The 15,194-nt window shown below is 37.4% G+C and overlaps 1 protein-coding gene across 1 annotated transcript in view; it reads right to left on the bottom strand.

Annotated features, from left to right (window-relative positions):
- Positions 1-6,384: 6,384 nt before the first annotated feature.
- The window catches only part of LOC145662271 (ADP/ATP translocase 3-like), a 44,514-nt gene continuing 35,704 nt past the window's right edge, over positions 6,385-15,194 (bottom strand). Inside the window, exons 3-5 of the mRNA XM_081727657.1 lie at positions 12,132-12,209; positions 10,990-11,146; positions 6,385-7,321 (exon numbers count right to left, since the gene is read on the bottom strand). Of these exons, the coding sequence (XP_081583783.1) occupies positions 7,076-7,321; positions 10,990-11,146; positions 12,132-12,209 (481 nt within the window). The 3' untranslated portion in view covers positions 6,385-7,075. The remainder of the gene's footprint in view (positions 7,322-10,989; positions 11,147-12,131; positions 12,210-15,194) is intronic.

Raw genomic sequence — 15,194 nt, 5'->3', positions numbered from 1 at the left:
AACAAGCGCAAATGAAATCGTCCTTCAGAACAGCAGTTAGTAATGGAAAACTTACAGCTGAGTTTTAAGATTTCCACATGATGATTCGGAAGTCTTAGTTTCGTTTGCTTGCGTAAGATTTTGCATTCATTAGACCTATATTGTTAGGCAAAAACATTTTTCTTCCTACAAGAAGTATTGGAACATCAGTTGTTTCGGGCTGTTTATCAAAGCCACTTTAGTGTGACGTAAAGACATATCCCGTGACTACATTATGTAAGTGTCCGAGTTATGGAGATTAGGTAGGGGTGGGCTATTTTCAGCACCACTGTTCTACTTGATCTCTTCCTCGAGGCCAGCGAGAGCTAAACTTGGCCAACAGCTATTGCTTGGCACGACGAACTGCTCGGTGGCTGTACTTGGCATTTGAACACAATTCAAGAAAGTCTGCCTATCCACGAGTTTGCACTATTACACTTCCGTTTGTTAAAACTTATTGGAAGGTCAATATGACCTATACATTACTTTGTAGATTTTCCATATAAAGCCGTGGGCTCATATTACCTTAGGGGGTATCAGAAAGGAAATTACTAGACTTTACGTACTATCCAGTATTCGCTTAGCAGAGTGGACTAAATAGTGTCAAATAACCCGAGTCACAATTTATTCCTAATACAATTTCAACTGCACAGCGAAAAGTGAGTAGAAACAGTTCATACTACATCGGAACTGCATCAAAAACGGGGCAAATTTTTAGCAGCTCTGATAAAACTACCAAATATCGCGAACGCCAAACTTATATAGTCACCAACAAACTATTTGTATCCGAAACAAAGTATAATGCCAAATTTATCTAAACAGTCACTCAAAAACTTCCTTGAAGAAGTGAAGTGAATTCTTTCTTATTCAAATCTTAATATTTTAAATTGCTTCCTCCAAAATTGGAAGACATTTTTGAAGTCAAGAATGTACTCAATACTTCATTAAGTTTTACGTCCCACGATTATGCCGACTAGGCTAAAGGAGACTGATGAGAAATGAATGAAATTGTGGAATGAAGTGGGAGAACCCCGAGAAAACCCACGCACCGTTTGTCCACCGCAAGTTCACTTTGCGCGAGCTGGAATCGAACCTGGGACTCCATGGGTTAGAAGTGAACGCTCTACCACTGAACCACCGCGGCCCCATCATATATTTGAAGCACACTCCGGTGGTCTAGTGTACCTTTATGGTTAAATTTTCGGTGGAAAAACAATTTCACTATCATTCATTAATCACTCTCCTCTACCATAAGGGCATAACTGTGGGGTGTTATTTTCGTAGGTTCACAGGAGAGAGGTACAAAGTTATTTTTTCAAACTAATGTTTAAAATAAGATGGTAAAGTTACCATTGCATAAATAATTGATGATAGTCAGGTTTAATATCACTCAAATGCCATCAAGTTGGGCTTTCAGAATTATGTTCATAATCCAAGCAAACAAAAATCCTATTCTTGGAGTTATGTTCCTCTTTTTCTAATACGACGAAATTAGTATATGTAGGTGTAAATTACATCACTTTGTTGAGCCACTTTAGGAAGCTCCACGTTTATTTCACTACAATTCTGAAATATTGACTTTTGCAGGGTTTCTACAAATAAACTCCAGTTTAGGAAAGTTGTGAGGTTATTCCGCCAGATGAACAGTTAATTAAAGTAGGGTATTTAAAGGATAATGTATGCCAGCTCTGTCATTAGATAAAAAATTGGAAGTTTACAGTTAAAGAGTAGCTGTTTGAACAATTGGCAAACATGTTGGGTAGGACAAGTCACCAACGAAATAGATACAAATGGGTCCGTCTTTCAAATGACTTTCTCCAACTTCATAGCTGTGAACAACTCTGTAGAAGGATTAAGATATATCAACCACTCAAGGCACATATACATACAATCCAATACTAGTAGCACCAAATAAAACAGGTTACTTCCATCTTGAAACTTTTCTTCATTGAGTCTTCAATCTTAGCCATTTGACTCTAGGGATTCTAGCCTCGTGAATATCTGGTCTATTTTCAAGCTTCAGTCTTATGAATATGAAATTGGTACAACGATGAGAGACTGTCAAAGAATCTGATATTTCATGTCTGCCGCTGCCATACCTGATAGCCTTCTCCTGACTATTGAGCTTTAAGTCTGCTTACTGCCCTTGTTAAGTATATATAAAAATCCAAAAATCTTGTAACAAAAGCCTAACAAAATTAACGACAGATGACCAATATGGGAGTATTCTACATGGAAATTAACAGGACATCAGAAGTAGGGGAGTGACAACAGTTTTATATAGATGCATTTGAAGCAATTGATGGATAAAAACATGCGAAATTAATCACGATGCAGAAAGCGGGATTTCAGCCATCTCCACAAACTGGAATTCCATAATTTCACGTCTTTTTCAAGGTGACAGGTATTTCCAAATTGGGAATCATTTAATTCATGCTGTCAAATCAGTACCTACTCAGCACATGTACAGCAATATGCTCTAACGAAAAAAAAGCAGCCCTGTGATAGATACAAGATTATTCAAACGTGCAGAGATTTTCACATAAAACTCACTTTATTTACAAATCTAAAATTGCGTTTATTTACCCCCCTTGCGTAAGGAATCTTCCAATTGTAAAATTTAAAGCTAACACGACTGCTTAGTTGATGCAGCTATTTATACCGTTGTGTGGTTTGGATATGTATCAAATAGGCCACCGCACATCTGATAGCGGATAACAGATGGAACTCAACGAAAGCTTGCTTACATCATCCAGCCAGCGTTTAAACTAGGACAGGTCAACGGGTACGAAGAAAGTGTGAGCAGCCATTCGTTAACATTCGCTAACGAAAATTTCCAGCGACTTATTCATGGTCACTGCCACATAATTGTTTGGGCTAGGATTGTACTGTCAGCAATCACGTAGTAATTTGTGTCTTTTACAATTAAATTTTAGGGACTCACGTTATTCTATTACACTGGAAACAATCACAATAGTAAGATGCGGATCTTGAACGTAGAATCCTAACTACTAAAGCTTTTATCCAGAATCAGAGTTGGGACCATATGCAACACGCCCTTTTGATACCTCATTTTATACTAGTCTGGCTAGCTGGAGAGTTCCCCCCCCCCCACTTGCTTGGCTAAAAGCATCGCGCTTCATATTCGGGCCCTTATTCTCCGCACGACAAGAGTACATTTATGGCATTCTTTGTGGAAAAAAGATTCGATATAGCAATCTTATAACAATTTCGATCACTTTTTTATTCCCTTCTCAGGGAAACAAACACGTATCTTAGTATTTTAAATGGAAGTCCAAATTACAAATTTCAAGTCTAACTTTCAAGAATTCGGTGATATTGACATTTTAATGTAATAGTCACACTTACTCCCCTTCAACAAATTTCCAAAAAATCCTTAACACTTTTAAATATCACCTGTTAAAAGATGATACGGCAGTGTCTTCATTACATTAAAGTCTTTTGGGGTAATCTGAGACATTGCGGGGCTCATTGGTAAATAATTTCCCCCCACTTACTATTAGACATAAACGCTTGAAATTTAGTACACTCCTTAGTATTTTTCAGTTGATGTTGAGATTTGTGCGTTAACACAGGGGAGGTGGGTCCAGACAGGCTCAAAATTTTAAAAAAATTCGAAAGATCCCGATTTCTCAAAATTTCCTGCTTCAGACACGATAGGGCAATGTAAATGGCACCCTGTTCTATTCTCAAGAGAATGAGGTACGAACCTGGATACTAGGATAAGTAGGATGATGCTATAGCTACTTGACAAACTAATTACCTTAAAAAAATAAAAGGGTTAACAGCTTACATCACAAATCCTAGCCCTGTTTAAATTAAGTTTCTAGCTCCAGCGGTTTGACCTGGGGAAGATCAGTCACTTAGGACTAATGCTTATTCCAAACCATAAAAAATATTGGATTTTATAGCATTGAGCCAATGAGACAAAGCTGCCTAATGACTCCGAACTACTACTAGAGTTTTTAACCAAAGAAGTACTGTACTAGGAGTCAAACCTAGGGTTGTGCTTTAGCTATGAAATTGCATATTAACGAAATTTAATACAAACTATACGACTTATTCAGATGTAATAGCAATGGTATATACAAATCTGAGTATATATATATAATGAAAAAACACCAAATTATAAAATTAATACTCAGAACAAGTTCATTCCGTCTATATTTATTGCTTCGTATTTTGAACCGATCTTTTGAAGAGCAATGTTAACTGATGTATGTGTTGGCAAATTTAACTGCTTAACCTTGGGACATTTCCCAGAATAAACAAGAGCCAAAAAGCGGAAGCTGTAACTAGGGCAGTTAGATCGAAATGCAACGGAACTACCAACATAATCACTGTCTTCTAATCCACCTTACATTGTGAACGTGACTCGATAACGCAAATTCAAATATGTAAGGACTTAAGATACCAATTAAGAAAAAGTTCTTAAAATTCCAACTACATGAATCTAAATATAAGAAGTTCTGAAAGCGTTATGGAAACTTCATATCCTCATTGTTTAAACTTCCTGCACTTCAATTTACGTTAAGTCACACTCCCATATCTGAAATTAGTGTAGTCTGTGCAATACAACCAGTTTTTATGCCGTGGCATCCCGATAACAATGGAAAGTGTTTTAAAGCAGGAAAATCTCTTCACCTTTACTTGGTGGTACGGTTCCCAATATAGAGGCTACATTATCTCTTTGTACTACCATAATTGTTCGTTGAATTAGGAAGGTGCTTGCTCTATCATCACCGAATAAATGGACGATGCATCTGTCTACTTCCTTTATAAAGCTGTGGCCTTCTTTGCCCCACGATCCACTAGATTCAATGGCAAATGGTTACAAATTGGAACAAGTTCGTTAGTTTACTGTATTTCCTTCTTTTTTCAGTGTTTCGATTGACTATATTGCCCGCTTGCAATGAAAAAGGTTGGAAGGGGCGAAAGTGTGCATGTAAAATCCCAAATCAATGACTTACATCTCTAAGGTGTTAAAATCATTCCATCTGGTCTTCTACCATCAGTTCTACTACATCGATTGGGCTACTTTATTGCTGGTATACCTGCTGAAATGAGTACTCATTATGTCTGACACTTTAGTATCGGGATATCTTCCTGTACTTTTTATGCAAGAGTCCATGCAGTCCCTTTTTATCTACTGGATTCTTACATGCCTGACATTTAGGAGGTTCACGAATATTTGGTCCCAACCCTAACGCAACTAGTATTCGAAAACTCATTACTGAAATGAAGACTAGAGGGAACGAAGATAAAGCTTTAAGCCCAACTCATGCTTCTATGGATGATGATAGCAATTAATCTAGCCTTGTCTTCTAGGCTGGCCGAGTGTGAAAATAGAATCTTCCCACGTGGCTTGCTTTGCTCTGGTACTAAATTCGGGTAGTTCAGAACCAAAAAGTAATGACCAAGTGGAAGAGAAGTCTTTTTAGAATCGATGTGGAAGCTTATATCCTGTTGGAGAAGTGATTGTATTAGACACACACAATTTGAACAGTTATCGTATATCTAAACAGTTTTCTTTCAAGTTAAGAAAAATTAAAACCTGAGAATCCAACCAAAGCAAACAGTGTGCGAGTTTCTCACTATCTGATCAAGGCACTGAAATTGTAGCAACTACCAACCTGCGCAAGTGTTTGCTTTGATCAGATTTCATTTTTTTATTCACATGTACAAACTTCCAAAGCTAGAATGCGCAGTATTATCACATTTTTGTAGGCTACTTGACTACATTTTTTAAAATGTAACTTATGATTAAGAAAGGAAAACATACCTTTTATAGAAACAGTATTTTTATTACCTTTTAACATCCAATATATATATATACATGTACACGATAAACGCTACAATGTGACAACATCCTGCAGTAAAATGTTTGGGTTGCTGCAGAGAACAGCTGGGTTCGAGTGTTTGGGGAAGGAAGGAAACAGGAAAGGAACGAAAAAAAAAATAAAGGAAGCGGCAATCTTCTAGGTTTTCTGATTTGCTGAGGACGCTGAGAAACTCACTTACACACTACTGATTTCACTCCCCGCTTTCACCGGGAAGAAGACTAATACTGTGGCCTGGCTCCACAAAACAGTCTGTCTTTTCCCCCAGGATTACTTTTCGTTCTCTTCTTTAAATCCGATCTCTCTCTCTCTATACCGATGAGCACAAAGTTTTGGTCTTTTGCGTGTTAAAAGTATCTGCTTTTTTTTTTTTTAAACAATAAGACTTCACTTTACACCCTCACAATGGGGTGTATCGAAATCTCATTTTTTTTCTTTCTTTCTTTGCTATCGCTTTCAACACGTGGTTCTGACTTCCAACTCCAAGAAACTAACTCGCAGAAGCTTTCTTTCTTGTGATGCTGAACCGAATTTCCTTGCTATATACTACAATTAGCTTATTTCGCTTCATCGAACACGTTCGTGCTAACACTCAAGTCACTTCACACTTGTGTTCAATCTACTGGGTACTTGGGTCCTGATTTTCTTACCATATATATTTTATATTTTAATACTATACTTACCACTATATATAGATATATATACTATTTTAGTTTCAAAGGAAAAAATGTTCAAATAACTCCACAAGTTATGGTTTTCTGGTTCGACTATCATCATCATCGTCACCAATGTTTAACGATTTTAAAAAGGAATGCTCTAACAATTTCTGATGGCGATAATGAGATTTAATTATTCAAAGCAGACGACCATATCTTGTACTCAATGAATTAAGTTCCAAAACAATAATTTATTGCAGAAAAAATTAAACATACTGGAAAACTCCCAGTGGAATTTAAGAGCTGCCTCCACTGCTATATTTTTTAAAACTTTCATACTGATGTTTTTCCTGAGTAGGACGAACATATAAGCAATATTAAAAACAGCTCTTATTGCTCAGGAGGGAATTCGCTTCAGTCTGTTATTACGTCTAGCGTGTTCGTTTCTTTTATCAGGAAGTTAGAACCACTCGGTCCTTTTCAATACCCACGTGATCTTTAGCACCACGCGTCTCCAAATACTCTTATACTTCATCCTTCTTAGAAGAGGAACGCCTTGATTTCGTCGTAGAGTACGAGCACCAGAGCGCCACCTGTGCCTCGGAGGATATTTGAAAAGGCTCCCTTGAAGAAAGCAGCACCTCCCTCTGTCTGGTAGATTTTCCTCCAGCAGTCGATGGTACCAGTGTATGTGATGTCACCCTTAGCTCTGCCAGACTGCATCATAAGACGCCGTCGGACGGTGTCGAATGGGTAGGAAACGATGCCGGCACACACGGTCACAGTCTGAAATGCATACATTATATCAGTACTACAATCAATACTTGTTACTGCATTGCACATATACCACTACAACTTTCCTGTTTTCTCCTGAAATCTATATTAAGATTAATTTTGCTTTCGCACTAAATATATTAAAACCCCAAAAACAGTGGCTTCAGCTATATATACAGACTACAAACTCATGTCTGCATATTCCCACAATCCTGTGTATTTCCTTTAATCACTCTGAATGAATCTATTCTGCTAATTTAAGAAGGGCTATGAATATTGAAAATTTAATGCAAGCAACAATCTTAAAACATTTGTTCTCAAATTGTTCTGAACATTCAGACAGGTTTAAAAATTCACTCCGTTACGAAAACCCACTACAACTGATTCGAGTTACAAAAATGTCCTATACAGGAAAATTACGTAGTTTCAAGAAATACTGAAGCTATTTCAAGTCTGGGTTATTTCAGAAAACAGCCAGAAGGAATGAGACTGTCGACCTGTGACAATCTGCCACCCATATTTAATTTCCGTACATAAAAAGCTAATTAAGTGATTTCTGCCATTCACAACAATAAAATGCTTGTAATTTATGTACCCTAGCCCCGTAAGGGTACAACTTTTGATGCTAATCTAGGATGAGATAGCTGGAAACTACGCGCGGAAATTCTATTTGCAGCTTTCCAATCTCAACTGTTTAGTAGATTTTATATTACGTACAAAATCAAACTCGTGCAATACAATTGAGTCGGTGAGCAACCACAAATCTCATCGCTGGGTGATTTGTGATTAGCGTAACTGCGCTATTTCTAGCCTTATAGATCAGGATATACTACTTCAAATTACTTAATGACGCTACGAAAACTGTCCCACCAGAAATAAAACCTGAACAGTGTGCACCAACCCCCATCCATTATTGAATTTTTAAAATTAATATTACTGAGAACTTTTAACAGTAATCTAACGAGAGACTAACGTCCCTTTTCACCACCAATGTCGGATGTGGTCCAATGCTTAGTACAAATCAAACGCTACTCTGGTTTGTATTTCAGCTAATCCCACCGGGATTAAAGCCCGGGATCATGTGCCCAGAATGAACACATTTATCATAAGGAAGCACTAGGATCGAGTATATGTTCGGACAGTCTTCATCTGTCGCCCTAAAGTTAAGATCTTTACGCTGCGACTGAACTTAGTGCTCACAATTCCAAGCCAAAATTTCAAGTTGCCTGGTGGACAAATATAGTGTACATAAGTTGAGAGCATTAGCTTGCTTCCACTTATTTAATCACATCTGTATTTATCTTAGTTAGAAACAACCAAAAATTGACTAAACTAAAATTCATCTATGAATAGCTTCAATTGCTTTTTGTTGTAAATTTGAAACATCAGTGCTAAATGTATTATTAACAGTAAGTTGCAAAAATGTTCAATAAAAGTAAATGGCAATTATTACTCTACACACTGTACATTTGAGAAAAAAAAATTACTCTGACGTTCACTCAACGTAGACGCGCTCCGGTACTGGCAATCCTGCAAACTGCGAGCGCCGGAAAGAATCAATACTGAGAAGGCCACCTAGCACTGAGTGGGAGGAATATCGGCTGTACTTTTTCTGCTGTGCGTCAGTCGACGACCGGCAGAAGACTGATCAAAGTTCTACGTTCACCTTAAGTATCACAAATTTCAAATACTTTAGGCTTCATGTACAAAATTGGCATTCTAAGTACATTAAGAACTTAATACCAGCTGAAAGTACAGTTTTGAAGTGAAATCTAACTACGCAACATAATTCAAAGACTACTTAGCAGTCCCGTCTCCACTTTATTTTTTCAACTTTTATACATATTAGAATTTCTCTGGATAATTTCCTAGTTAAGTACAAAGTAGACTGATCGATGTTCTAGAGATCGTTTTTGAAGAGAGTTGTTTGTCAATCTACGAAGCACAGGCTCAAACTTTTAAAGGTTTTCAATGAGTGCTCAGGCTTAAGTAATTATCATTTTCTTTTAAACAGTTCCAAAGGACAAGCGATTCTTAACTTTGAGGGGCTCCTGAGAGGCAAGAAAAAGGAAGGAGGGCTACTGAAATAAAATGAACTGAAATTTTAAAGCTGCAAACGCGTAAGATTTTATATTTTATTATTACCAAAACTATTGAACAAAACTCACTACACAGCAGATTTGTTCTTCCATTTCAAATGTGTTCAGCAATATTAGCCACAGGAAAGAAAAATATTAAAATGACTATCAAAACCTCAGAGTTTCTTCGTGGCTAAGCGGTTAGCGTACGCGCCTTTGGCGTGGGAGACCGGGGTTCGTTTCCCGGCGGGAGCTCATGTGATTCGGATTCCACGTTAATCAGTAGGTTCTGTCTCATAGCCTCGCTGCAGAATGGGACGTTAAACTCAACTCAAACCTCTGACAGTGAAAACTAAAATGACAATTGTCTTCTAATTGATATAAACTTTTTACATTTAAAAGAAACTAAGAAATACTATAAAATTACATTTGTCCACGTGTACTACTATAACGTTAAAGTATTAGTTTTATACGGCATTAAGAAATTCCACGTACCTAGTCTATGCTCCCTTCTTATCTAAATCCTAATTAGTTTGGTGCCTATTTGAGTAATTGGCATCGAAATCATTACGATTTAAATACTACAGAACACGCTAGGTACATTCACTATTGTTACATAGTATTTCACGGTTCTAGTTGTGACTCATACCTAAAGAGGCTAAAATTATAAATAATTACTTTTATTACAGATAATAACTATTTAGTTACATACGAATCGAGGGACGGAGCCAGAGTTCTAAGTTTGGGGGACGGGGCATATTTGCAAATGGAATAATCTCCATATTATATATCCATAATATATATAGTGTACATCCGATAATTTGCGGACTTTCTCGCTCAGCCGCAATGTTCCCAGCACAGATAACGGTCTAATTAGTTGACATTCTATTCTCCGTTTTGCCAGAATCGTTGTTGAAGATAAATCTACATTACAAAATCTAGCAATGGGGGAGCATCCTCCTAGCCTCTGAGTCGAATCGACCTTTCAGTTTTGTCTTAGGTTACAAAACGTGCATTCACAGACTTAGCTCTTAGTACCTCAAGGCGACTATAAGGCTCGCAAGCTGGAAGGACCTCGCAATATTAACGAAGATGACGCCCGGCCCCCAAAGTTACTGATTTTATATTCTAGTTACTGTTCATTTAGCGTTTAAGGAATAGCTTGTAAATCGATTTTAAAAATAACTTTCTTAGAAGTATGAATAATTTCAGTTTACTGTGGATATATATTTTCATTTATTGTCGGATAAAAATTTATAACAATTTTAATTAAAAATATTTGAGGGGCCAAGCCAAGATTTGGGGAGGCCGGTGGACAGCAAATTTTTATACGGAATATAGAAGCAGTCTTGGGATAAATTTACATTATATCCGAAACTACTACTCTAACATACAACTAGCAAGGCGCCTAATTGTATAATTGCAATTGAATACCCACCTCAACATTTATATTGAGGATGGCGAAACTAAATTAAAACTTTCCGAAATATTACCGCGAAATCAGACAAGCAGTCCTACTTCCACAATGTTTTAAAATTTGATTGATTTCCGCAGCAAGGGGAGGACATGGAACTGAAAATCCTTCAGAAGAAATAACCTTACCTGAGCAATGGCCCATGAGATGAGGAAAGGTGTGTTCTTAGGATCAGGCAGCATTCCCTTGGCTGTGTCGAAGCACCCGAAATAGGCAGCTCTGTAGATGATGATACCTTGTACTGATACACCGAAACCTCTGTATAGACCAGTGAGTCCATCAGATCTGCATAAAATTAAAGAAAAAAAAAATCGTGAGTACATATCTAACCACTGTATTTATAGTACATATAATACTGGTTTCTCCTTACCTTTATTATCAAACTTTTAAAAAATTTTATACCATTTTCAAACATTACTAGTCATCAGTGGCGTATTTAGGGAAGGGAGCTTTGGCCACAAACTATTTACTATTTTAAAGTAAATGAAGTATGTTGAAAATTTTCACATTTCCAGGGATAAAGTTAGCAAAGGCCCCCACCCGAAACAAAATCGTAAATACGCCACTGCTAGTCATTTATCTACATCCAAACCGAAAGTATATAGAATATTGGAAAGTTCTTTATACAGCTAGAAATCACTGAGTACGCTACATTAATCAAAATTCGCCCAGTACACAAGAATGCAAAACAATTACTTTACATTTAAATAGTAATACTTCCTTCTCCAATCTGAACTCTAGCATTTCTAAGAGCTTCGATTAAGTTTAACAGACACGTTAGACTGCTCTAAAAAGAATCCACATTTATCGTAAAAAACTCCAAAGCTAGAAAAAAAAATTAAGAGAAATATGAAGGTTTTATTTGGTAGCATTCCACTGAGTTTACTGGACAAGTTTTGGACATTCTGTAGCTTACATGCAAGTTTTGAAACTGAGGCAATGAACGAAATTGAAAGTACAAATTGAAAATTACATGAAATATTGATTGCAAAGTTAACTGTTCATATTTATTAAATTACGTACATGGCATCGTTACGAAATTTAAACTACGATCATTTGCCTGAGATTATAAAAACAGTATAGAACTATGTGAATTGGAAGGAATCAGATTTCTTGAAAGTTAGATTGTGTTCAAAGTATCCTGCCATCAAGTCAAAAAATTACAGTAATATTACAAGCGGAAACAACTTTCGAAGAAATACTAATATATACTTTTTAATCTCAAATCATTGTACAGAACATTTAAGAATGGAGTTGTAGGAGCACTTACCTGAAAATTTTGACGATGCAATTTCCTAGACCACTGAATTCTCGTTCTTTGCCTGCCTTGCCGACATCAGCAGCCAATCTGAAACAGGAATATTATATATTACTGCCTTTTTCATTCAATAGTAATAAAATACTCATGAACACCTAATATGTACTACAAAAATTAAGTATCTATACTAGTTGATCATAGTATTCAACCATAATTTATCCTAAATTTTCAGGAGTCTTAACCTAAAAATGCCGGTTAGACTAAAGGACTGATAATGAGAAATGAATGAAATAGGGGAATTAAGAGTGGGATGAAACGGGAGAACCCCGAGAAAACCCACGCGGTGCGAGCTGGGATAGAACCAGGGACCCAAGCACCAGAGGTGAACGCTCTACCACTGTCACCGCGCCCACGAGTCTTAACCTAAGTTATGCACTTAACGGAGCACATTTTAAAAACTTCCTTTTAGATCACGACATCGAACATAATTTCTGCGAATTTGCCCGAAAATAATTTTCTATAATACTCCAGGGTCCTCTCGCGATACTCATCTATTAATTTACTACTACTACTAACAAATCTTAGTTGTGGTACGGTAATAATATGGTCGAAAGGGGAACATTCGAAACTCCTTCCTGTCCCAACACACTATATATGTGATGAACCACCCCCAAAAACTAAAAGTGTGCAGTATTTATTATCTAATTTTCGGACCTACTTCGTTAATTTACGTCAACTTATGCAATCAAGGAAAATACAGAGTGCCTCAAAAGTAGGTACACAGTCGTAGTATTGCCATAACTTCTTGTTTATAACTTCTTTTCTGTCTGTCTGTCTTTTGTGTTTGTTTCGTAATGTGTGTCACAGCCTTCTGAGTAGGTCTGAAGAACACAATTGTTGAATGAGGACATTTCGAACACTAGCGCGCCTGAAAATTGTAATTAAGATTGAGGTGCCACGATATACTTACTTTTGGGCCACCCTGTACAATGAAGTAATTGCTTCTTAAAGAGTTGATTGTGTACAAGAGTTTTTCGTTGCTTGGAGTTGAGCCATTCAGCACCGAGGCCATGAGACTAACTTCCATTTAAGGAAGAACTAAACTCCATGTGCACATTATGCACACTTCTCTATTACTGGGGATCACGTGCATCTTAAGCACACTAGGTTATTCAATAGGGCATTGAATGTTGCTGGCTCTGGAAAGAACCTCTTATTTTCAGGCTTGAGACTTAAAATTCCCACTGCAAATCGAACCCGGGACCCCTTGCAAAGAAGCGCGCGTTAGCTATCAGACCAAGAGGGGAGCTCCATTTTTTCAAACTAACCGAAACAGGTTAAGCTTGACAAGAAAAATCCAGTTAAGAAAAGTCACATGCGAATCATTACTACTTTGAAAGCACATCACGCACTACTCCAAGCGCAATATGTATTCGCTTATTACGTCACTGGATTCTCATGTAAGTTGGTACATCGGAACGACAGCACTACAACTTCCTCTCCCATGCGGCATTATGCAACATGTGAACCCATCTTCCGAGTAAAGCTCAAGGTCACTTGCAAGTGATACCTCAACGTTTCTTGCTAACGTTCATACACTAGTACTTTGCGTATTTCAATTCTCTTCCTTCGCTCGAACTGTGTTATAAGAGTACGTATGCAAACATTTACTGCAGTCCTGAAACTCTTCAGCTGTGCGAAATATCTACATGGAAAAGTTTACTGATTTTTCTTATAAAAATTTAGTTATGGCTGATGCAGTGGCGGCTATAGTTCTACACAGGGAAGTCACATCGGTAATGGCGGTAAAACTGGCCATAACTTCCATTCCATCCCATCCAGCATCGCAAACACCTGGCTTTTGGGCCTCCAGAAACGTTTTACTTGGAAGGTATTCTTTATATTCCGATATTAAGGGTCTTCACTACAGCGAAATTAAACTACCGCTAATTTTCAACTTTCTGTAATATCTTCGAAACAAAAATATTCGAAAAGGAGAAACTTAGTGAACTAGACAATACGATTTTGCATGTGATACCGTTATCACAACTCATCTATCTGCTTTCGATTTGCAACTGTAGATAGATTTAGCATTTTTTTTTTTTGCGGGTTCTGTATATAGCGGCATACGAAAAACGTAGGTAAATTGTGGTAAAGGTATCACATGCGAAATCGTATTGTCTAGTTCACTACGTTTCTGCTTTTCGAATATTTATTTGTTTCGAAGATATTACAGAAAAACTAAAATTAGCGGTAGTTTAATTTCGCTGTATTGAAGACCCTTAAGCACAATTATTACAGGAAAAATCTGCCACTATATAATCATATATCCATGTCTTACATACATAATTTAACTTTCCATACTTCTTCAGTATAAGGAATTCATTAACTTATACACGTAACCATTGATGTAGCTTGCTATTACTACTCAACCTATTTCCTCAATGAAATTCTCTTAATAGATTCTGTAAATGATCTTATCTCTAGTTTTACATCCCATGCTTGTACTGTCCTTTAGGCTAAGGAAGACATGATTAAGGCAAGTAAAAGATTGGAGAAGTGGAATGATAACGTAGGAGGAAACGAGTACCCGAGAAAACTAATGAACATGACGTCCACCACAGACAGATTGAAAATGAAATCTGAGTTTTACGTCCCGCGGTTATGCCGGTTAGGCTAAAGGAGACTGTGATAATGAGAAATGAGTGAAATGGTGGAATGAAGAAAGTGGGAGAAAACGGGAGAATCCCGAGAAAACCCACGCACAAGGTGTGTCCACCACAAAGTTCACTTGGCGGGGGCTGGGATCGTACCCGGGGCCCCAAGCACCCGAGGTGAACGCTCTACCACTGAGCCACCGCGGCCCCCACAAACAGATTAAATCAAGGACCCACGCACCAGAGGCAATCGCTCTCCCTCTGAGCAACCGCCACCCCCTGTGGTTGATCGAGTACTACGATAATTTTATTAGTAAATTTTAGTTTGACATGCAGACTTGAAACCTGTAATCAGATTTAGTGCCATCTTAAAAAATATAACTTGAGTTAAGCTTTTGTCACGGAATATACACAATTC

Source organism: Thermobia domestica, chromosome 10 (genome assembly GCF_964235325.1).
Source record: "Thermobia domestica chromosome 10, izTheDome1.hap1.1, whole genome shotgun sequence".
Classification (NCBI taxonomy): domain Eukaryota; kingdom Metazoa; phylum Arthropoda; class Insecta; order Zygentoma; family Lepismatidae; genus Thermobia; species Thermobia domestica.
This window is presented reverse-complemented; position numbering and strand designations above follow the sequence as displayed.